At 28.2% G+C, this 25,264-nt stretch overlaps 2 protein-coding genes across 3 annotated transcripts; one reads left to right on the top strand and one right to left on the bottom strand.

Annotated features, from left to right (window-relative positions):
- Positions 1 to 2,086: 2,086 nt before the first annotated feature.
- LOC100215311 (thialysine N-epsilon-acetyltransferase) lies at positions 2,087 to 2,755 on the top strand. The gene has a single exon (XM_065817354.1). The coding sequence runs from the start codon at positions 2,167 to 2,169 to the stop codon at positions 2,671 to 2,673; it is 507 nt and encodes a 168-aa protein (XP_065673426.1). The 5' UTR covers positions 2,087 to 2,166; the 3' UTR covers positions 2,674 to 2,755.
- Positions 2,756 to 15,741: 12,986 nt separating this feature from the next.
- LOC100205559 (pyroglutamylated RF-amide peptide receptor) lies at positions 15,742 to 24,932 on the bottom strand. Of its 2 annotated transcripts, none has more exons than XM_065818495.1 (3): positions 24,814 to 24,932; positions 23,688 to 23,857; positions 15,742 to 17,397 (listed from the first exon to the last, which is right to left on the bottom strand). In XM_065818495.1, exons 2-3 carry the CDS (start codon positions 23,812 to 23,814, stop codon positions 16,319 to 16,321), a joined length of 1,206 nt encoding a protein of 401 aa, XP_065674567.1. In that variant the 5' UTR covers positions 23,815 to 23,857; positions 24,814 to 24,932; the 3' UTR covers positions 15,742 to 16,318. The 2 variants fall into 2 exon arrangements, with proteins under 2 accessions (XP_065674567.1, XP_065674566.1); XM_065818494.1 differs by lacking the exon at positions 24,814 to 24,932 and adding an exon at positions 24,198 to 24,332.
- Positions 24,933 to 25,264: the final 332 nt, after the last annotated feature.

The following is a 25,264-nucleotide window of genomic DNA, read 5'->3' as shown; positions in this document are numbered from 1 at the left end:
AAGGTAATAGTAAAAGTGATGTTTACTTTACCCCATTGAAACGTGAAAAATTCATTAGTAAGATGGTGGCTAAAAATAAAAGGTATCCAATAAGTTGTACAGAAATGATTGTAGAAGGTGACTCAAAATGGTTGGTGAGCCTTCGATTTGCAGATCCGCATTACAAAAGACATCCTCAACACTCGCTCATGAAATATGCTTGATTCGGTCTTATATAAACTTTCAGAAAATTTGTGGTGCTTACATTTAGTAATGGAAAGAGCATAGACAAACAACATTATTGTAGCCTTTGCATTTCAAGCATATTTTCATTTTATGTTATATCTTTAAAAATATTTGAGAAAGGCAACTTTTTCTCTATTTGCAACATTTTACAAAAAGTTATTTTAAAACTTAAGCTGGATTTATTATATAAAGGATACACGTCTTATCAAGACACAAAGGTTACAAGTCTTACCAAGACCCTTAACTTATTTTTATACACTTGGGCCTATTTTGAAATTAAAATTCAAGAGCTTGAAGTGTTATTGACACAGAAAGTGTTATTGTTTATTGCTTGAAGTGTTTTTGACACAGAAAAAAAAGAATCAATAAGATAGGCGTGCGATTTTTTTGTAGATCATTGGGCCAAGCCATGATTCTCTTGTAAAATGTTTACTATATAACGAAGTTAAAATTAGCATTAACTGGTAAATGTCTTAAGTGTTAGGAAATAATCTGTGATAGTTGGAATGATTGTCCATAAGACATCGATTGTTGATTACACAAATGAAGTGTGCAAAAGGTTGATTATGAAAGTTAAAACATTACTTTAAAGAAATGCCACCAACCTAGAGGTCAAATTTACGAAACACTGCAATAAACTTTGATGTGTGTTTTTCTAATAAAATAATATAGTGTTTGATCTATGTTTGCTTCAATGGCGCAATTTTTAAAGGCTTATAACTGAAAATTTAGAATTCTAAAAACAGCAACTTTACCCAAATTACATTTGAGTAAATTAACCTTTATGCGTAGTTCGTAAATAGGAAGGCTAGACAGGCTCGGCAGCTCGCTGGGCCAGTAGTCATTTTCAAAATTTAAGAACTTTTTTAGTAATTGACCAAGCATTAAAAGGTTTTTTAATATTTTGGCTTCTTTTATGACAGATTTTTGTTTTTTTTGAGGAGGCGGAGGGGGGGGGGGAGGGAAATAGGCATTTGGCCCTCTTGCCACCATACTGTTCGTAAGGTATAATCAGCCCTTTTTAAAATTTTTTACATAGGGCTGACAGAGCGTTATGCTATTTTTTATTTTAGTTTATAAAGGTCATTTATTTAAAGAAAGCAAGACTTTTCAAACTGCTATTTTATCCTCCTCCGGCTAATTTTCATATAGAGACCACATACCAAGGACCGCGACGACAAGTTCAATTTACGAAAAAACATAATACTCTTTTCGACGGACTACTAATAATTGAATTTTAGGAAGATAAAAGTATATAAAAGTAAAATTTATAAACAATTAAGTTAGCCTAGAAAGAGAAAGATAGCATAGAGAAAGCGGATAGACGTTGCACTGCATGTGCAATATTAAGTTAACAACAATAAGAACTTTTCATCAAATTTTTTGTCAACTTTTTTATCTGTTCCAACAACTGATTTTTTAATAATTGCAGTATTTCATAATTTTTTAAATAATTTTAGCATGTCTCAATTAAATAGTTTTATCATTTCACTAATTTTTTTAATAATTTAGGCATTTTTTTCTAAATATTTTTTTATTTCCTGCATATTTTTTTTTCATTGTCAATAGGAGTTTTATAAAAATTAGTAACGCTTTTACCGAAATTTTATAAGAATTCGTGTAGACCGTATGTTTTAAATGTTTATAATGTTTATATAAGTTTAATGATTATAAGTCAGACAGTAATTTCTTTCTACAACAAAACCTAAAGAATAGGAGTCCTAATGTTTTTTTAATAAATCCATTTTTAGAAAAACATTCCTTAAATTACCTAAAATAAACAAATAAAAAATAAAACAAATAAAATAAAAAACTTTTTTCGGTAAACAAACATAATTTAGTTTTCATTAAATAAACAAAAACTTTTAAAAAGTTTTTTAAATGAATAACTACGATTGTTGGGTTTGAAAAATAAATTAATGTAAATATATATTTTGGAATATGAAATCAATACAAATTCGACATGCGGTTGTTACTGATTGCAATGGAGTAATTGACATGATCAAAGAATTAGCCATATTTCAAAACTTTGGTTCATCTGAAATTACTAATACGAGCAACATTTTAATTCGGGACGGTTTCGGAAGTGGGGAAAAATGGTTTCAAATTTTTGTTGCAGAAGCAAATAAAAAGGAAAACGAAGAAGAAAAAATGCTTGTAGGTTTTGTACTATTTTTTCGAAGTTACTCTTCGTGGAATGGTCGTATTCTTAGAATAGATGATATATATGTAAAACCTGAGTTTAGAGGTAATGGTATTGGTACTATGCTGTTAAAAGAAGTTGCAAAGCAAGCTATACAAGAAAACTGTGTTAGAATACATTGGAATGTTTTGGATTGGAATAAAAATGCTAAAAAATTTTATGAAAAATGTGGAGCTAAAGTTGAATCCGATTGGCAGATGTGGGTTTTAAAAGGCGAAAGTTTACAAAACTTTGTAAAAAGTTGACATTTACACAAAAATAAATTAAAATGCATTCTGTTTTAATTACCTTGTACACTGATACTGACAATAGAGTAATCCACTTTGAGATTTTTATTTGTGATTTTAAACAAGGTTTATCGTCAGTTGTATTATTAGTTTTAGATAAAATTTAGATTTGATAAAAAATTTATACCCCCTTGACCGAAAGTTTGATTGACAGATTGCAAAATTTTTGAGTTTTGCATAAAAAACTCAGACAATAAATAAATCCACGCTTATCAGCTCCAATGTTAAATATCCCAAGCGTCGTTTAAAAATAAATAGACGATTATCAGCTCCAATAATAATTGTCCTAAGTTAAAAGCTCAAATGATAAGTATCTCAAACCTTATTCAAAAAATTTAACTATTTTAAACTTTTCTTGATTGATTTAAGAGTTGATATTAAATAAAGGAAGTATATAAGTTGGGATTTTTGATAGTGAGCATAAAACATTTGGATAAGTTAATTTAACTCAGCATATTGTTTGAAAAAGAAAAAATTAATTTAAATAGGGTTTTTAAAAATGAAATAAAATTTAAATAAAACTTGCAAATGCGAAGTTTTGTCATTTAAAATTGTCTTTCCCCAAACCCCCAGGCCCTTACTTAACAATTTGGATCCACCAAAACAAAAAAATTAAAAATTACTTCCCTCCTTACTAGATGGTTTGGGTCCGTCCATGACAAGGGCGGATTCGAAAGAGGAGGGGTTTTTGGTTGCCCTAACATGATTTAAAAAAACTTTTTTTTTGTAATTAATACTTGGTGAATGCATCCCTTTACAAAACAAGCGTGCAATATTAACCAAAATATTACTGTATCTTAAAGTAATTTAAATTTATGAAACAAATGTTTGAAAAAGATTAGAGAGTTTAGTTATTTAAGTAAACACGTGTTTAAAGTCTAACTAAACACGCATTTAAAACCTAATTAAACACCTACAGTAGCGTACAAAAGTTACCGGACAAGAGCATAACTTAAGATAACTTTTAAATGAAAAGTCCAATTTCTTTCAAATTTTCACTAAAATGTCAAAAATTGATTACAAATCAAAAACAAATGAATTTTTACTAAATTTAAGTTTATGCTATTTGGATCTGATGATATTAGATATGTCCGTCGACCAAAAGGCCATAAAAACGATCCTAAGTACCAGCTACCAACAGTAAAGCACAGAAGTCGAAACGTTATGAACTGGGCTAACTTGAATAGAGATTGTATTGGTCCTATCCATTTGATTGATGGCATAATGGACAAAAATAAGTACAAATATATAGTTAAGATTGTTATGCTACCATATGCTTAAGACAAAATGCCTCGAGGAAGGATGTTTTAGAAGGACAATGACCCAAAGCACGCTTCAACCCTTGTGAAAAGCTTTTTCAAAACCAATGAAATTCGATTAATCGAATAGCTTTAGCAAAGTCCTGACCTTAATTCTATTGAATGTCTTTGTAAGCTCATTGATCGACAAATTTCAGGTCGAAAACTAACAAGTAAACGTGACTTATTGAATACTATGAAAAAAAGGGAAAAATCAAAATTATTGTGATTATGAAGCTTGTGGACTCAAGGCCTTGTCACTGTTGAGCAGTAATTAATGCTAAAGGCTTCCCGACAAAGTAGTAAAGCAATACTTTAAAATCAAGCATTTTCAATTTAAAAAATGAATAAAAAAAAAAATCTTTTTCAAGTTTTTTTTTGTCCAAAAAATTTTGCACACAAATATCTTAATTAAATGAACTTTTAAGATTAAATTGCTTAGATTTAGTAAAAATTTATTTGTTTTTAAATTTGTAATAAATTTTTTGACATTTCAGTGAAAATTTGAAAGAAATTGGACCTTTCATTCAAAAGTTATTTCAAATTATGCTGTTGTCCGGTTACTTGTATGTATGCACGCTACTGTATTTAAAGCCTAACTAAACACGTATTTAAAGCCTAACTAAACACGTATTTAAAATTTATTGATTGTTTTAACAACTTTAATTACAAGTTCTAATTCACAAATTGCCGACAAAACAGTCAATTACATTTTTAACATTTACTGGAATTTTTTAGTACACATAAAGTAAGGTCAATCAGACTTGTTTGTTTTCTGTCATTTGTGTCCTTAGCCAGTTTTTAATTTTTTGCAGTGATGAGAAGCTACGTTTAGCACTGGCAGCATTAACAGGGCATGACTTAATAATTTGAAACAACTTGTGAATGATTGGATATTGCACCTGGTAACACAAATTGATGAGGGAGGAAACACAATGTTTCCTCCCTCATCTTTTATTCTTATACATTTGCGCTGCCATAGTTTAAGATTCGATATAAATTCAGGTACAGGTAAGTTTTAGAGACTAGACCCAAGAATGTCACAATTTTAACAATACCTTTATGATTCGGTATAAAAATACTTTTTTACACCAAATAATAGATTTAAAAATATTGCAAATTTTTATGCCCAACATTAGCACATCGAGAAAAAAATTGATTGCCCTAAATATTCTTCCGTTACTTTTGCAGGTATACCAGATCTATAAGTATGAAATGAGTGTTTTTTTTTCAAAATAAAACACTATTTTCTAATGGAAAAGTAAAAAAATAGTTTCTTCAAAGTATTTGCCATTGCTTTCTAAACATTTTGACCACCTTTCTGGCAATTTGTGGATACCACGCCAATAAAACTGATCGTTTTTTGAGGCAAACCATTCGGAGACCAGTTTTTCGACTTCTTCGTAGGAATTGAAGTGTTGCTCATTCAATGCGTGTCCTATCAATGAAAGAAAATGGAAGTTGGAAGGAGCCAAGTCTGGTGAATACGGCGGGTGAGGTAATTCTTCCCAGCCAAGTGATATTATCGTTTCCTTGACCGCTTTTGCTGTATGACTCGGAGCATTATCATGAAACAAAATTACGTTTTCGTGTCTTCTGGCCCATTCTAGTCGTTTTTCAATTAATGCATAGTTCAAACTGATCATTTGTTGTTGGTAGCGTTGCCTATCAACAGTTTTGCCAGGTTTTAGAAGTTCATAATACACCACTCCGTTCTGGTCCACCAAACACAGAGCATTGTCTTTTTTCCGAACCGATCAGGCTCTGCAGTCAATGTTGATGCTTCTCCTGGATTTACCTATAATCTTTTGCGTTTGGGATTCTTAAAATAAATCCATTTTCATCACCAGTCACAATTCGATGCAATACTGACTTCCTTTCGTATCGTAACAGCAACATTTCACAAGTGGTTTTTCGCTTTTCCATCTGCCTGTCATTAAACTCATGTGGCACCCATTTCCCGCACTTTTGGACCTTTCCCATAGCTTTTAAACGGTCAGAAATTGCTGGTTGTGAAACATTTAACATTTCTGCCATTTGTTTTTGACTTAAAATGTCATCTTCATCCAGTATTGCTTGCAATTCTGTGTCTTCAAACTTTTTTGGTGGTTTTCCACGTTCTTTATTTCGCACATCAAAATCATTATCTCTGAACCGTTGAAACCATCTTTTGCATGTTGCTTCCAATAGAGCATGATCGCCATAAGCTTCGACAAGCATTCGATGCGGTTCTGCAGCACTTTTCTTGTACAAAATTCGACATTTTTAACACGATTAAAAAATATGATGTTGTTTATACAATGACTTGATGTTTTCTAAACATGTTTGACAGATGTCATAGCAACAAAATTAAAAAAATTAAGGTCCGTTTACGACAAATGTTCTCTATCGATACATTTGTAACTCGACGCTCACTTCATGCTTATAGACCTGGTATATTAACAGTAAAACTACAATTTTTTTAAATTGCTGTTTTTTCTGCTACTCTAAAAATTTTCTTGGACATTTTGTAGCAGTTTTATTATAGTTACTTACTTATATTACTTTTTTTAAAGTTTTCTCTTTGTTGTTTTAAAACAATTAACAGATTTTTATTGCATTATATTACTTTATGTAAATCTTTTTTTACTGAGCTGAGCTCATTTGTTAGAGAAAACACATGTTCGGCACAGGCTAAAGACGTAATAAAATCACTGTCTTTAATTGATAATAATATCGATTTTATGGCCATCATGTTGTTTAGGTATATTTTCCAGTGTACCAATGGTTTATGAAACCTCAACACTAGACGTCAACAAAAGCGTCATTTGTCTCAACCCGTTGCTTTTTGAAGAGTGAAATCAACTGTGAAAATAGCATGTCCTTTATAATTAAATTTCATTTTGCAGAAGTACTGAAAAAATTAAAAAATTTGCTTATAACACCAAAACAATTATGATATTCAAACAAAAATTATCTAAAAAGTGATTGATTTATAGGGCTGCTGAAAAAATCCAAAATTGCGCCTCCTTACTTGAAGGTCTGGATCCACCTCTAATACAAATCATACCAATTTATTGTATTCTTTTTTGTTACTTAACTTATTATCAAGTGCAGTTACATGGTCCACAGCTTCCAACATCCATCAGTTTTACCCCGGTTGCACGAAACCTTAATGTTACAACCTCCTTTAAAACTGTTTTTACTTCAGCCAGCTCTTTGAGAATTAGATGTTGCGACTCTATAAAAAACTATGCACATCTCAAAAAATAGGAATTTTTGAAGTTTACTCTTAGTAGTTGCATCAATATTTTTGAAAATTTTTTATGTTAGCAATAACATCTTATGTAGAATCAAGCGCCGGTGCAAGAGACAGACTGGAAATCTAAATAAAATAGTCACGACTGTAAAAGTTTAAGAGTTTAACATATTGAATTGAAATTTAAATTATGGTCATTGTTGCAAATTTTATCCATCTTTACGAAGTCAGCAACTTAAAAAATAATATGCTAATTTGCATTAACCTGTTATTACTAATAAATTCCTTTTGTTTTTCATAGTGCTGCGCTCAAGAGCAATAGTTGATCCTTCCTCGTGTAGTTTCGCTATCAAAGAGATTTTGATAACTATTCACACTATACTAAACCTAGATCTACATACAGAACAAATAATATACTACAGATTTTAGAAAAACAACATTGACATTTTTATATTATATGTATTCTTATATCCTAATAAATTTAATTTCTAATCTACGTTGTATCTATAACAATTTTCTTAGGACTAAATAGAAACCAGTTATTAAAAATACCTTTATTTGTTTAGATAAAACTACTCACAATCTAAAATCTTTAATATAGGAAACTGTTTTGTTGTATTGCGTTCAAAAAATTGACTTAAAGCAACTGCCTCTTCTGTTTCTGAATCTGTTAATAAATCTATGCAAAATAGATCATTGTTCTGAATTAGTCTGAACAAGACAAAGAATAGAAAATATACTATTATGTGAAACCAATTACACAATATAAAATATAGCAGAAGACTAGACCCCAATAAAAACATCTCATTAGATCCAAGTTATATTTATAAACAGTTTTAAGATATACTAATATACTACTATTAGATTGATATTTCGCATTTTTTTATACATCGAAAACGATGCCTCATAAACTGATATCTATTTTTCAAAGAACAAAAAACATTTAAAGAACTTCTAAAATATATATCTATAATAAAAGATGTGTATTATAATAAAAGGTATATATTATAATAAAAGATATATATATATATATATATATATATATGTATATATATACGTATAAAAATATATATATATATATAATTATTTTATAAACATATATATATATATATATATATATATATATATATATATATATAAAGATATATATATATATATATATATATGTATAGATATATATATATATATATATATATATATATATATATATATATGTATATATATATATATATACACTACCGTGCAAAAGTCTCCGCTCATTTGTAATATTTCAATAAAGTAACAAAAGTTTGCAAGAAAATTGCGTTTATTTTTAATTGTTTATTAAACAATGAATTAGACAGTAAATACAATACATTTTAGGATGATTTTAAATATATAAAATCAATAAAATGTTAATATACAAAGTTGTAAATGTTAAATTTTATTTTCATCAATATGAGACCCCTTGGAGCGTATAACAGCAGCACATAATCTTGGCATTCGGGCTAATAATTTATTCATGGTTTCCGCTGTTATCTCATTCCAAGCTTTTTGCAAACGTTCCCATAGCATTTGCTGATTAATAAAAGATGTTTCACCTGCTTCTCTGATCTTCCGATCCAGTTCATCCCACAACTTTTCGATGGATGATAGATCTGGTGATTGAGGAGGCCAAGTCATAATTTTGCAAACTTTTCCCCTTTCTTTTAGTTTCAAATAATTTTTGCATAATCCAGATGCATGTTTTGGATCGTTGTCCTGCTGCATGATGAATCCTTTCCCAATTATACGAATACCAGATGGAATCGCGTGCTTAACCAAAATATTATGGTACATGTGTTTATCCATGGTAGATGTGATTTTAACTAAATCTCCAGTTAACCCATTGCCAAAACATCCCCAAAGCATAATATTACCACCTCCATGTTTTACAGTACTTTGTATACATTGAGGAAGCACTCTTTCATTAGGTAAACGCCTAACATGCACGCGACGTCGGGTACCAAAAAGTTCGAACCTACTCTCGTCTGTCCATAGAACTTTCTTCCAATCTTCTAATCCCCAATTTTTATGCATTTTTGCCCATTCCAATCTTTTCTTCTTATTTACTGCCCTCAACAAAGGTTTACGTGCAGCAACGCGTCCAATTAAGTTGACTGATCTTAGTCTTCTTTTTACAGTATCAGTTGATACTGGCTTTACCCTTGTTTTGTTGAGTTCTGCTGTTAAAATTGTGGCTGGAATTTTTCTATTTCTTTTGCTGGACACAACAATAAACGTATCTTCTTGCCGTGATGTAACTCTTTGTCTTCCAGAACGTGATCTGTCACTGTTGGAACCAATATCATGCAATCGTTGTAGAGCATATCTCACACCTGATTCGGATATTTTTAACCTGGAAGCAATTTTTCTATATGAATAACCTTCTTCACGTAAAATACATATTTTGCCACGAAGTTCTTCACAATATTCTTTCTTTACTTTCACCATTTCTCAAATTCTTTATTAAATTCAAGACATTAAATGCGCACACTAATGCCATTTTCAAGTATAAATATAAACATAAGTCTATTAAAAGCAACCAATTAAAATTACTGAAAACATCCTTACCATACCGGAAAGTATCATGCTACTGTCAAACCTTAGCTTACAAAAAATATTTTGATCAAAACTTTTGTGCAGTTTTAAATTTAATAAAGAATACTGAAGAACTTTATATGTATTTTACGTGAAAAAGGTTATTAATATAGAAAAACTTCTTCCATGTTTTTAGCAGCAGAACTCAACAAAACAAAGGTAAACAAAATTATTTGAAACAAAAAGAAAAGGAAAAAGTATGCAAAATTATGATTTGGCCTCATCAACTTTTTATGTTAACATTTTATTCTTTTTATATATTTAAAATCATCCTAAAATGTATTGCATTTACTGTTCATTGCAAATATTACACATGAGCGGAGACTTTTGCACGGTAGTGTATATATTAACAACTTTAAGAAGTATTCTACACAATAGAGTGCTCAATGTTCTTAAGAGAACAGAGCAATTATATATTAGTAGAAAATCACTTAAAAAAAAAAAAAAAAAATTTTGTTAAGTGATTTTCTACTAATATATATATATATATATATATATATATATATATATATATATATATATATATATATATACATATATATACATATATATATATATACATATATATATATATATATATATATATATATATATATATATATGCATATATATATTTATATTTATTGATGTTTATAAAATAGTTATATGTATATGTATATATATATATATATATATATATATATATAAGTATGTATATATATATATATATATATATGGATAAACAGGCCAACGACAAAGTAATGCTTGAAAAAATAATAAAAACAATCAACACTGCAAAGCAAAGCATTTCAAAACTAGAGTGCTCATCCTTGATAACTTACGACAAATTCAAATTCAGTATCAGCAACACTTGTCCACGTGCACAATGAGCATCAAAGTGATATGTTGTTCCAACAATGTCTAAGTATGAACTTTCTTACGCAAATGGTAACTTTTTATACTGAGAAAAGTAATAGAGAAGAAAAGTCAAGAAGAACAATTGACTTACTTATTACGCACAAACCAGACCGAAGTACCAAACTACATAAGTATGACATATAAATAAAATAATGTTTGAATACACAGATTTATGAATAACTGTTCAGGGTAGCTTTAACTAAAAACATTTCTCAACTTAAAATTTTTTTTTCATAAGCTTGAATAAATTTAACGAACTTTGTTTAACAAAGCGTTATTGTGACTTTTATAATTCTTTCCATATTTTTTGTACAATGTAGCTAACTTTAATTATATTTGAATTAAAAAATTTATGCAATTTATTAGAGGGCGGGAAATGCTTATCAACCAATTTAAAAACACTTTTCTAATGTTAGTGAAAACGTTTTTGCTATATGGAGGGTTGAACCAAATTACATTTCTAGTTCTATTTCACTTTTTTGAATTCTTTTTTTTTAGGGTCAAACTTTAGTTCAAAATTTTCAAAACCACTTTTTTTAAGGGCATCTTCAAATATTCTTTGAGAGGATTTGAATACATTTTTATTAGAGGAGTTTTGGGTCAGCCTGTTGTTACTTGAAATCGGAATTCTTTTTATAATAATGACTAATAATGACTTTTTATAATAATATATATATATATATATATATATATATATATATATATATATATATATATATATATATATATATATATATATATATATATATATATATATATATATATATATATATATATATATATATATATATATAGTCAGATGTATTATTTATGTTTTACGACTTGAATAAACTTATATGGCATGAAATGGTATTTTTTATTTTTTCACAATTTTAAATTTCATGAAAGAAATTTATATAATATCTTGTTTTCATTTAATATTTTCAAAACATCAGCAGCCATATTCACACCTCTTCGTTAAAGGAGAATTTGAGTGTCCGTTAAGAAAAGAAATCTAAACGGCTGGTTATAAAACAGAGTAGATGCTGTTCTAATCCTTCCATTAAGGCTCCGTTTAATAATCGCTCCGATAATTCTTCTAGTTAAAATTCTTCCGTTAGCCAGCTCCGTTAACTAGTATTCGTGCTGTTTTTCTCATCGCACCTAAACGTCGCGATGCCAACAGACGATGATTTTGCTTAAGTGGTAAATCGCAGCCGGTGATTTTTTAAATAATGGTTGCTGATAAGTTCTCTAAATTTAATTTAAACACGCGATAATAGGTAAAAATCAAAGAGTGCAAATTGGTATTTTACACTTATGCCATTTCACACTTATGCCAGTTTTTGTAACTGCTTCGCACTTATGCCGGTTTTTGTAACTGCTTCACACTTATGCCAGTTTTTGTAGCTGCTTCACATTTATGCCAGTTTTTGTAGCTGCTTCACACTTATGCCAGTTTTTGTAGCTGCTTCGCACTTATGCCAGTTTTTGTAGCTGCTTCACACTTATGCCAGTTTTTGTAACTGCTTCGCACTTATGCCAGTTTTGAGCTCCAATACTTCTTTTACACTTTTTCCTTTTGTTAATTGCAAGATTAAATTTCTTACTTCAACATTAATTTAATTGTCTTTGTGCGTTATTCATTAATTTAGAGTTTTAAAAAATTAAAGAGAAAACGGCCTTAAATTGTATATATGGAAGTTAAATTAAATGAAGCAATAAAATGAACCATTAGGCAAGTTCTGCAAAGTTTCAAATTAACACATTACAGATTGCTATATTTTTATAATGACTAAAATTTCACATTTACACAAACTTGTACATATGTCAGTGTCTTTTTGTAAACAATTGTATACAATGTATTGTACACAACTATAAACAACATTGTATACAATGTAGATTACAATGCAGATTACTTAAAAATATGTAAAGCAATACTTGTATACAACTTGTATACATTACATTGAGTAGAAACATATAATAAATTGATCTATATGTTTTCTATCTAGCACCTATTTAAAATTTAAAAATTTAAATTGCATAAAAAATTTAGAAAGAATTACAATAGACAAATAAATCCGCCCCAGTTAGTAGAAATGACAAGAGTTAACAAAGCTAAGTAGATTTAAAAATTTCAAATGTTAATGATCATTCTGTAGTAAATACTTCTTTTGAAGCTGGTATGCTGAATAGTGAGTCACTTAATTTAAATAAAAGCAAAACCAATGAGCTGTGACAAGTTTTTATTGAAAATTTACAGCCCTCTGTACAAAATACATCTCCTGAGATGATTAGACTATATCAAAAGCACCTCCAAGATTTTTCTTTAGTCCAATGTCCATCACTTGTTTGATGATGTTAGCTTTCGTTTGCAGAATTAAAGAAGTAAATGCATGTATTTTGGTTGTTAATTTGTTGAAGAAAAAAGTAGGATTTTATATTATTTTAATTTTCCGATATACAAAATAAGTGATCGGTGCTTATTGCAGAAGTCTTTACAAAATTCCTGTCAAACAATGAAGGAACGATGTCAAGAGGTTCTGGTATGACATTTAAATTTGATTTTTCCACATTTAAACTTGGTTGAACGTTATAAAATTTATTCTTTCAGTTTAACAACAAAAAAACTTTGATGTTTATCTATACCTGTTTTAATTCACATTCTTTGTTTTTTTATCATTTTATTTGATTGACTAAGATTTTCATTTTAGCTGTTTGAGTATGGTATACAAGAAAACTGTTTAATGATTTTGAGATCTTTATAAAATCTGTTACTGTCAATGATTTTGTTATTGTAAATAATTACTTCTAATAAATAAAAAAGAATTTAAAGTAACATTTCTTGCATTTTTACTATGTTTTCTACCCCAACAATGTCTGATTCTACCCCCTCTTGTTGGGTAGTTTTTGACATTGAGTAGCTTTATTTTTCAGGTAAAAAATCAACTAAAATTTTATTTGAACTAGCTCAGGTTTCCTTTTTTTAAAGAATATAAAGCTAAATTACTTTTTTCAGCAAAAATTTTAACTTTTTGTCACACAGTATGAAAGCTGTAATATTTTTAAAAGTGTCCTAAAATCATCAAAACCTTCTACTAATTACTTGTTATAATATAATACTGCAAATGCATATCTTATTCTTATATTTTGACTATTAATTTCTATCTAAATAATTAAAAAACTTGAAAATAAGCTGTTTTTTTCCGAATACTGATAAAGTTATTGGAAAAAACCGTTTTAGAATGGCAATAATGTGCAGAAAATATAGTGCTGCGACGCTGCAATTTAGAAATACTGTATTTTTGCAACTTTGCACATGGATTTATTTTTTTAAACGTGCTGAACAAATTGATGGATAGAACATGGTCAAAGATATAGAAATTTGCATACACATTATTAGAAATGTCCCATACCCTTATACTAAAAAAATTATTTAATTAAAGGTTTAATTTTTTTTGCTAAATATTTTCCTACCATGAAGGCCCCATCTATATCTGACGCCCCGGGCCCTTTTAAGCCTGTCCATACCTGGTAGCAAGATTAGTAATCATTATTTTTTAATCTTGTTTCCAAATTGGTCAACTTTTGATTTGATCAAATTGATCCAAATTGATCAACTTTGAATTTAAGATATTCGAATTTGACAAGTACTTCATGAGATGAACTAATTGAATGCTTTCAATAATTCTAAGTTCAAATATCTGTTTAACAAGTTGACTTATGGGTTTATTAGCTTCATGAAGTATTTCAAAACAAGATAAGTTTGCCGAGCCCTCAAATTAAAATCTAAAAAAAGGTAGTGGGTGAAGAATACTTATATCTGAGGGTAAAATAGCTTTTATTATTAGATGTGTATACTTAATAATGTCACTTTATTCTATCAAATAAAAAAATTTTTTCAATATTTTTGTCACAAAAATTGTATAAGTTTAAGTTAAAATTTGACTAAATTTTAATAAATATAAATCTACATACACAATAGTGATGTTTTACATGTTTCTAAGTTTTTCTCAGACTAATCTTGTAAAGTAGTTTGCAAATCCTGGTATGCTACTTGAATTTCAATCGGCATCTTTAAACTGTTTAACCTATGCTGATTTATTGTTGATCTTGGATAACTTTTTAAAAGTTTTAATCTAGAAAATAATCTTTCTCCAGAAGTAACGCTCACTGGATATATTAAATATACGTGGAGGACAATAAATAGGTTTGAAAATACCGTAGCTCTGTTATTCTCAGATAAAAGTTGAAACATTTTAAATGGTTTTTTGGAGCATTTTGATAAAAGAATATATTTTTTAATTAGCATTTTAAAGGTCTCCGCGGGGCTCTTTTCAGCGCGGGGTCCAATACGACCGTGTTACCTTTTATCAAGCCCTGACTATATTACTGAGTGCATTAGGGATCGTCCATAAAGTACGTACGCTCGGATAGGGGAAAAGGGAGTCTGGAAATGGCGTTTATGAGATAGGGGGTAAGAGGTCAATTATAAAAGTATAGAGATACTAAATTTAAAAAAATATCATAAAATGTTAGGTAGGTAGGTTAAAAACGTAGGTACTTTTAGGGAGGTGGAGGGTACTCAAAAAGGCGTATAACGAAGTGTAGAGGAGGAAAGGGGAGGGGAGGTTAAAATAAAAAGTGTACGTAATTTATGGACAAGCCCTTGCTGTAACGGTTTTAAAAGTAATTTAGCAAATGCTTAGATGTTTTTAAGTAAAATGATATTAAAAAAAAAAAAAAAAATCAAAAATCAATTATCTTTTTATAGTTTTACTGTTTTACTTTAAAAAAAAAGATTAAATGCCATTTAAATTTTATCTGTCAAAAAATATCAATACTGTAAAAAAAAGCTAAAAGTAAATATTTATTATTAACAGTTACCTGTCGCTTTATTTTGATTGATATGACAGATTTTCTGTTTATTTAAGGGTTTAAGCATTTTTGATAAAAAATGAATATTTTTTAATTTTCAAGAAGTAGTCACGAATATAATTAATATGTCTTAAACTGCTGTCTAAAACAAAATAGTTTTTTAACGTTAAATGTATAAAAAATTAAGTTAATGTTTTTACAAACAAAAAAATTTCAATTAAAATTCACAAATAAATATAATTTACAACTGACCTTTACAAAATATATAGTTTTTACATATTTATCGGTAACTTTTTTATACTGTGCAGACATAATTCTTCAAGTAAAAAAGGAAACTGTAATACAGTTCGAATATATTAGGAATTGTTAATGAAACAATTCAAACACATTTGGAGTTGTTAATAAATGCAATCAAAGTGATTTAAATATATGAAGTTTTAACAGATTTCGATTTAAAACTATCTGATGGTGAAATTAATTATTTTTATTTTTTGGATCGGATGAAATGGTTTCAGTAAAAACTGAGCCAATTGACTGAATATAGTAGATAGTTTTTACTTTTAATCAATATTTAATTTTATTATTATTGAACGTATTGTTCATAAGTCTTTTTTTGTAAAACATAACTTCTTGTTAACAGTTTTATAAATGTGACTTAGCAGCAACCACTTACAGCAAACACTTACAACGAGTTTTATAGCTGTGATATTTTTGCAACTAATTTTGGCGAAGCACGCACAATATTATTATTATCAAATGGAAGTTCGTGAACTGCCAGTGGATTATAAAATACGGCAGACGAGCATTCAGACGAAATTTCATGCATGTTAAATTGAGGGGGTATTAAATAGTTAGGAGATGGTTGACTTAAAGTATTTCTTCTTGTCGAATTTGATATAGCACGACCGCGCATTCCAATTAGTAATTTAAAAGCAGATCTCAGTTGTCTGCTTGTATACGCGTAGACTATTGGATTAAGTACAGTATTGGATACAGCAAAAAATAATGTTAGTCTTGTAATGCGGATGCTTTTTCTTTCATCATCAAAATTACCTACCGAATACTCTCCAATAACTACGGATAGAAGCCAGTATGTAGCAAAAGGTGACCAGCAAATTAAATAAATTAGCACAAGAACACCTAGCAGTTTAAGGGCTCGTCTTTTTAGTATAATACTGCTTTCTGATGCAACTGAGTTTTTTTTCTTTCTATTTTTACTTAATCGACCTTTGAACCATAGAGTATACAAACTGGTGAAGTATGTAAAGGAGAGAGAAGATAAAGGAAGAAACACGCCTAAAAGTCCTGTAAAAATAAAGTAAGTCAGTGGGTTAACACCACTAGCCCAATTTCTTATGCATAGCTTTAGATCTTCATTGTATTTAAATGATAAAACGTTTGGTATAAGAAGTACCAGACTCAATGCCCAAGATAATCCAAATACCCATTTCATATGTTTATATCCGAGTTTCCAAGTTACCTTCATTGGGTGGTTTATACCCAAATATCTGCTTATAGAAAGCACACTTAAAGTTATTAATGAAACAGTGGCTGCAGCGAAGAAACCATACAAACCTTCAGTAAACCCACATAACACATTTGCTGCAGTACCTCGTATGCTAGTCTCAGACATGTTAAAGTAAATAAAAGGGTACATGCTTAAACATGCAATTATGTCTGAAATTGCTAGGTTCAAAATTAGTAAATTGACAATAGTTCTGAGGTAACGATTGCGAATAATAAGGTAAGAAACGATACAATTTGATATTATACCTGAAAAAAAAAAAAAGAATTAAGGATTTCATCTTAGTTTAAATTATTTCTTTTTCAAACAACCTATAAAAAAGATTATCTTTCAAACAAAAATGCTCTAGATTTTATTAACATATAATATAAAGCATTTTGTGCACTATTTTCTTTAGGAACCACCTTAATAATCAAATTAATAAAACTTCATTTATACCAAAATTTAAATTACAGGAAGTCGCAAATGTCTTAAGTACTGTAAACTTTCACACATAACATATATATACACAAATACATATACATATATATATGTATATATATATATATATATATATATATATATATATATATATATATATATATATTTAACGTGGTTTCTTAAAGAAAATAGTACATAAAAAAAAATTCAAAAACAACTGTTTCTTGTTCGTAGTTAGTTGCTCTTTAATGCTAGATAATTGATAATTAGGGGAAGTTCGTGTACCTAGATCCTTATGCCTTGGGTCATCCCAATTTATTTGAAAACTCTAAAGTTCTGAGTAATGCTTGCTGTGAATATCATTTCTAATACCTAGAGCCATATAGTTTGCTTGTATTTAGGTCCGTAAGTGCGTAATGAATTTGCTTGATAATATGATAGATTATTGATTTGTACAGATTTTTTTTCTTTCTCGTGCTTATTTCGGGACTATTCATTTACGCGTGGACTTACAGTGGCGAGCAAAATAATAGGTGTGAATAATAAATTTCACTTAAATTGACATTTTACAGTATATTTTATAAAGTGACATCTAGGAACTGATTGCTACACAAACTACGCTTATTTTGTTATAACAAAGAGCAGTATATTTCCAATTTCTTACAAATTTATGAGCGGAATACCCTATTTATATATTTAACCTACAAATTTGGTGGAGCAAAATAATAGGTGTGTGTTTATTTTAACCTGTTTGCTGTAGGATTAAAAACATATTAATATTTTTATTTGTTGTTGATATAAAGGTCAATGTTTATGCAACTTATATAAAATAATAACATATCATATTTGTATTGAATTAGAATTAGATATAAAATGGGACGAGGAAAACATTGCACAGCGATAGAAAGAAAACTTATTAGAAATTTAAGAAAACAAGGAAAAACTTACAAAGAAATTTCAGTTACTATGGGATTTCAAAATAAAGTTACAAATGCCTTGAAACCAGAAAAATCACGTGAGAATAGAGGAAGACCACGCAAAACGTGTTAGGGTACTGATGATCACATTACAATTATTTCAATAAAAGACCCATTCAAGCCAGCAACAAAAATTTTAAATGAAATTAATGAAAATATTAGTGTTTGGACAGTTACAAAAAGGCTTTTAGAAAGTAAGTTGCCAGTTCGGACTCCGAGGAAACTACCATTACTTGGTAGAAAGAACATTATGAAAAGAAAAATTTTTGCAAAAAATCATATTGCTTGGCGGGGACCAGATATGACCAAAAAATGGCGTAATATTTTGTGGAGTGATGAAACTAAGATTAATTTATTTAATTCTGATGGAAAAAAGTAAGAAAAATGTAAGACCATCAAAGCAAGAACTTTCACCTCGCTTCACTGCGAAAACAGTGAAACACGGCGGAGGAAATATAATGGTGTGGGGTTGCTTTTCCTGGTACGGTGTGGGGCCATAATTTTGGATCAAAGATATTATGACCCAATATACATACGTAGACATACTAAATAATGTCATGTTGCCATTTGCCGAAGAAAATATGCCGATAATTTGGCATTTCCAACAGGACTGCGACCCAAAACATACATCCAAAGCTGCGAAAGAGTGGTTTACGACCAATAATGTAAAAGTTTTAGAATGGCCACCTCAGTCACCGGATCTAAATCCTATTGAAAATTTATGGAGGCAGTTAAAACTTAAAATTTCTGGACAAAATCCAAAAAATAGAAATGAATTGTGGATGATGCTCCAGGAGGCTTGGTACAGCATTCCTGTAGAAGTTTGCAGAAAACTAGTGGATTCAATGCCGTCAAGATGCACGGAAGTATTAAAAATAAAGGGTATGCAACAAAATATTAATAAATTGCAACCCTATTGACTTCCATCTTCATTTTTTATTTTACACCTATTATTTTGCTCGGAGTGGAATTTTTTTTTTTTTAATTAAAATATATTATATATATTTAATAACTTAATTTTTATTAATTTCTGTTTATTTATGTAATAAAATAAAAGTTCTAATAAAAATTCAAATTTTTATTTTATTTGTTTGAAAGATACCTACTATTTTGCTCGCCACTGTATTTGTCAATCTGATTAAAAACTATTAATCAATATTGCAATTTAAGTGTTTCATTTAAGTAACACTAGATAAATTTGTTGAAAACAATCTAATATTAAATAAATTTTAATTCAAATTTATGTGTCTATCTTTGTTGCCAATTTATTATGGAGTTAAATTTAATTTTCCCTTCTTCATGGCGGACTTTTAAAGTTTAAATCAATATACTTGATTTAAACTTTAAAAGTCCGCCATGAAGAAGGTACATGATCTTACCCTAAATTAGGTAACATGATCTTACCCTAAATTTTAAAATATTTCAATTAAAAATTGATTATTTTCATGTTTACATTTATTTTGAAAAAAGTTCGTTCTTAGCAACATCATAGCAACGTTACTTCCCTCTTAAAAAAAACCTTTTAAAGATTTAAACCCTAACTTGTTACAGCTTTTCTATATAATATCGTATATCTTTTTCAATTTCTGTAAATTACTCAGAAGCTACAAAACATACCCTGAATTTTTTTGTTTTGTTTTACGTTTTTCTTTTTTAAATGTTGCATAAAATTCAAACAGTATATTTAAAAAAATAGTTGTATGATAGCATTGAAGTTTGTACTGCATAATAAATTAATATATAATAATGTCATTTACCTAAATTGAGGTTGAATTAATATGTTTTGAGAAGTTATGACCTAAAGTCTTAAAGAAATCCCTTCATTTATAACCTTAAAACTACTATTACAACAAATGGTCGTTTATTAAAAACAAGTAAAAAATATTTTAATGATTTTGGTAGATGTTTTTAACCTATTAACAAGAACTATTTGGGTCAAATTTAAAAGAATATTTTTATTTTGTTTTTAAGTTATTAGGTTCAGAAAGTACACCAAAACTTTATCAAATTTATAGATTTAGTTTTACGGTATTTAAACTTAATCTATAAATTTAGTTTTAGAATAAAACTAAAGATTTAGTTTTAGGTTATTAGAACATCAGAAGCAAAAAAATACAACTTAATAAGGTTTATTGTAAGATTTGAGTTTTTGCTATTGAAACCACCTATTCTATATACTCTTATATACTGGCTATATACTTAAGGTATATATTGAAATTTTAAAAATAATAGGTACTCATATTGTAAAGGACAATATATCTTTATATTGTAAAAGGCTTCGTGATAAGATACAACCTTCTTGAAGTCCTGCCCATTTTATATTATAAACTATAAATGTTATTAAAATATAGCATTTTATACGGCAATTAAAATATATTAGATAAAATAAAAATCACAAAAAAATGTGCACTATAAACGACATCAAATTTTAGGGTAAACCGGAAACTAATCATGATACATACAACCAAATTGTTTTATTCATAAGATCACATCATCTAAAACTTAATTTTAAAAAAGTTGATTAGAGTAGCACAGCCACTTATTTAAGTTATTTAAATTAAATTTAAAATTTAAATCATAAATTAAACGGATAATGTAAACACAAAAACTTTAAACTTTAATTTACTTTTTGAACAACCTTGTTTGTTAGCTCAATGTACAAGATTTGTAAACACTTCAGACACGGCACCTTTGAAACAATTTGAAAACGGAACGAAGCTAACTCTCGTTATATGTCTCCAAAAACTCTCCAAATGTGATACAAAATACAAAAACGTTTTAACATAAAGTATTTTAACAAAACAATTCAAACTTTAGTCTACACTGTTCACCAGCTGGTTGTTAGCTTATCTGTTCAGCTGGTTGTTATCTGTTAAACTAGTCTAAAGCAGCATAAAAGCTGAAAATAAGATTAACTAAAAAAGTTATATATCAAAACTTGTTTCACTCTCAAAGCGTAATCACACGGTAAATAATAACACTTTCAGTAACTAGAAATTAAATACCATGCCCTACTTGAAACAAAGACATGAACCATTTAAAATTGCTGAAAAAATCATTATTTATACTAGACTTTATGCTAAACGTTTGGAAAGAAGCAAATTTGTAACTAATAGATATATATAAAAAAAAGGTAAACAAAAAATCAATTGCAAATATAGATTAGTGTCTTTAATAACCATAATATTTAAAATCATGAATAGACTGATGAAAAGACACAATGACGCGATCAATACAATTTAACCTCAAAACATCAACATGGTTTTGTGAGGAAAAAGCCAAGTGTTACAAATATACTAGAAATATTAGACAGATCACAACATAAGCACGGAACTCAAGACTCTACGTTATTATAGTATAACTATGATTTTTTAAAAGCTATCATAAAATTTTTTCGTAAAGTGCGAATCCTTTCAAACTGCCAACTGTTTTCTAAAAAATAGAAAAATGCCCTCAAAACTAAAAATCTGCCGACTGAAATGTGGCAAGCTCAAACTTAGCAACAATATAACTGAAAAAAATTGATTATAAGTTGAAAATAGTTTAAAATGGTTACATGTAACACCACCCACACACCCCATAACAAAAACTCATGCTTTTATAGCAGATTTTTAAGTCAACACCTTGAGTATAGCAAGTCTACGCCAACTCCTAACAAGTTCCTCTTTTGTTATTAGTCTATTTCCACCTATAGTATCGGAGCGATAAAGTCAAATGCGCTAACAGCTAATAGTATGTTGCCAAAAGTTTTAATTTTAGTAAAGCATCTTACAATATCAATCGGGCCCAATAGCCAAGACACTGTTGACGATATAGTTATAAAAATCATTTGAGGCACTGATAAAGTAAAACTTAATATTATAAACAGTATTTTATGGGCTTATTTTAAAAGATTTAGGTGTCATAGTAGATGAATAGATAAATTAACATTTTTTTAATACGTGTCACTAGTAGGGAAAGTTTGCACAAGATGAGCAGGTTTCTAAGGTGGTATAACCTCTATCACGGGTAGACAGCTAATTTTTCTTTCGTCATGCAATTTCAGCGGCGTTATTTATTTTAATTTCTTGCTTGTATAGTTAATATTCTTTCATAGTTTTATTTTTAAAAAAATTTACCAATCCCGTTATAATTTTTTTTTATTCAATATTTTGTAATTACGTCAGAACGAAACAAGATCATCAAAAGTTTATTATATCCTCAATATTTCATTCTTATCTACTGCTTATTCTATGGGTTAATACATAATAATGCATAAGCTATCGTCAAGCTATTTAATTTACGGTAGTACTTAGTAGAGTTACTTGATACGCTTCGAGACGCTCAAAATGAAATGCGGCTCTTCAACACGAGGCTTTATTTGGTCAAGAACGAAAATATATCAAAAAGTAGAATCGCAATCTTTTTTAGATAATGGGAAAGATTTATTATTATTTTTTTTTTATGGTTGAGATAATTACTTTTTATATAGTCCTAAAAGATACAATTTTTTTTTTAATTTTGTGATTATTTTTTTGGTTACTTTGAGTTTTTTTTGAGTTCCATTAAAAAAAGCTCATTTTTGGAATCTGGTGCCTTAAGATGAGATGATTGGGTGTGTTGAAAATAATGCAGGTTTTGGTGTAAAGATTTTTCAAATGAACTGTTGATTTATATTCTTTAAAAGGAAAGACTAAATTATGATAATCTGCAAAAACAAATATTATAATTTTTCGGCTGCAAAAAACAATACCTTGCTAACATGCTCAACTTATACAACCAAGTTAAATATTTTATAAATTTATAACCCTCACCTTAGGGATTAAGGCTGCGAATTTTTTTAGGCACTTTTTTTGCCAGGTTTCAAGAACCGCAATTTTTTTAAAACGTTCTTATTTGACAAACCCAAACATGTTAAAGTTTGGAGTTTACATAATCTTTGAAAATTTCGTTTTTGAAACATTAAAAAATCCTGCGTCCGCCACTGAAAAACCGTTAGTCAATTTAATACGTAGTATTAACTACGCATTAAATTGATTATTATTATTGTATTAATAGCTAATTGTTAATAATAAAATCGCCACCATCAATAAATCTGTTTTAATTGCCAACTTAATTTAATATTCACAAATAGAACAATTTAAAAAAATGTTATTACTAACCTATACAAGTAACGATAGCGTAACTTATCCGAATGGCAAGTTTTTCTTCATACGAAAAGATCTCACGATTCTTGTGAACAGAATTTGTATTAGTAGAGTTTAATAATCGAAATGAAAGATTTTCCATGATTAATAGATGCTTATAAGTAACTCATTTTTCAGAAAGAAAACTAAAAATAAAATTTGAAGATAAAAATACCAACTCCAACATCCATGAATCATAAGTATAAACATGATATACATGTATATTAAGTATAATAAATCGAAATATATATATATATATATATATATATATATATATATATATATATATATATATATATATATATATATATATATATATATATATTTATATACATATTTATGTACACATAAGTATTTTTATAAAATGATATAGTTGTATAAAGTGTGTAATTAAAACAGTGTTGTATAAAGTGTGTAATTAAAACATTAATATAAAATTCTATAATATGTTTATAATTACATGTTTTGTTTCTAACATCAACTTACCGACTACCTAAAGTTAATCATACAAAGTGCTGAACTACGATCAGTTAGTTTTTACTTAAAAGTTAAAATTAGAACTTACGAGATTCTTGACAAGTTTGAAGTAAAAACTAGACAAATAATAGGGGTGTTGCAATAAGTGTTTTAACATAACTCAATGCATTTCGAATAACAAAGTTAATGGCATTTATATAAGACTTTTTTTATAACAGCATTGAAGAGAAGTGTTTTTGTAAATATATGTAGTATGCGTCATAAAACTTTTAAGAAAAATGACAACTTTAAGAAGCATTTTATCAAAAATATAAATTATAACGGCAACAAGAAATAATATACAATAATATTAATTACTTTTTTAGATGAATGAATTAATACGAACTAACTCGTTAAAAAACTTGCCTTTATTGAAAAAACACAACCTCCAAATAAAATGTTGTTATAAAAGTTAAAATAGTTCAAATAAATTATCATTTAGCGAAATTAACATAAGCACAAAATATAACATTTTTTTAACATTAATTTAACGTTTTTTAAGAGCGTCAATTTATTTATAATCTACTAATTAAAAGTTTTAAACTAATAGTTTTGTAATTAAAAATCATCAACATTTCAAACTTACCACTGAACAAGGATATCAACAACGAAGGTAACAGAAAAACCAAAATGACGTAAGGTCTACGTTTAAAAGAAAAACACGCATTTTTTTAATTCTTTAAGAGCTGTTCAAACTAATATTTGATATAGGGATTGTCCACCCCTACTATTATACTCTTTATTATATCAATATATGAATGCATTTTTTTTAATTCAAAAAAAAATTTAATAAAAATAAATAAATTATTATTACAAAGTGTAGACGAATTGTTCAACAAAAATTTTGAAGTTAAATTTAAAAAAGCGCTTTGGAAATTATCGGTTAATGCCATAAAAGTTAATTAAAAAAGTAATGAAAAACTAATAAATAAATAAACTAATTTACATACTACTTGTTAATTTTTTAGGATTAATTTATTCGCAAATTATTGTATTTGCATACTGATGCTCTTTGCAAAATATAGAAGTTTATAAAC

Source organism: Hydra vulgaris, chromosome 14 (genome assembly GCF_038396675.1).
Source record: "Hydra vulgaris chromosome 14, alternate assembly HydraT2T_AEP".
In the NCBI taxonomy this organism is placed as follows: Eukaryota; Metazoa; Cnidaria; class Hydrozoa; order Anthoathecata; family Hydridae; genus Hydra; species Hydra vulgaris.
The sequence above is the reverse complement of the archived record's forward strand: the minus strand, read 5'-3'. Positions and strand labels throughout refer to the sequence as shown.

Coding starts and splice junctions, on each gene's coding strand:
- LOC100215311 (XM_065817354.1), top strand. CDS start 2,167: ATGAAATCAATACAAATTCGACATGCGGTTGTTACTGATTGCAATGGA.
- LOC100205559 (XM_065818495.1), bottom strand. CDS start 23,814: ATGGAAAATCTTTCATTTCGATTATTAAACTCTACTAATACAAATTCT. Junction 17,398..23,687: donor CGCTATCGTTACTTGTATAG/GTTAGTAATAAC, acceptor TTTTTTTTTCAG/GTATAATATCAAATTGTATC.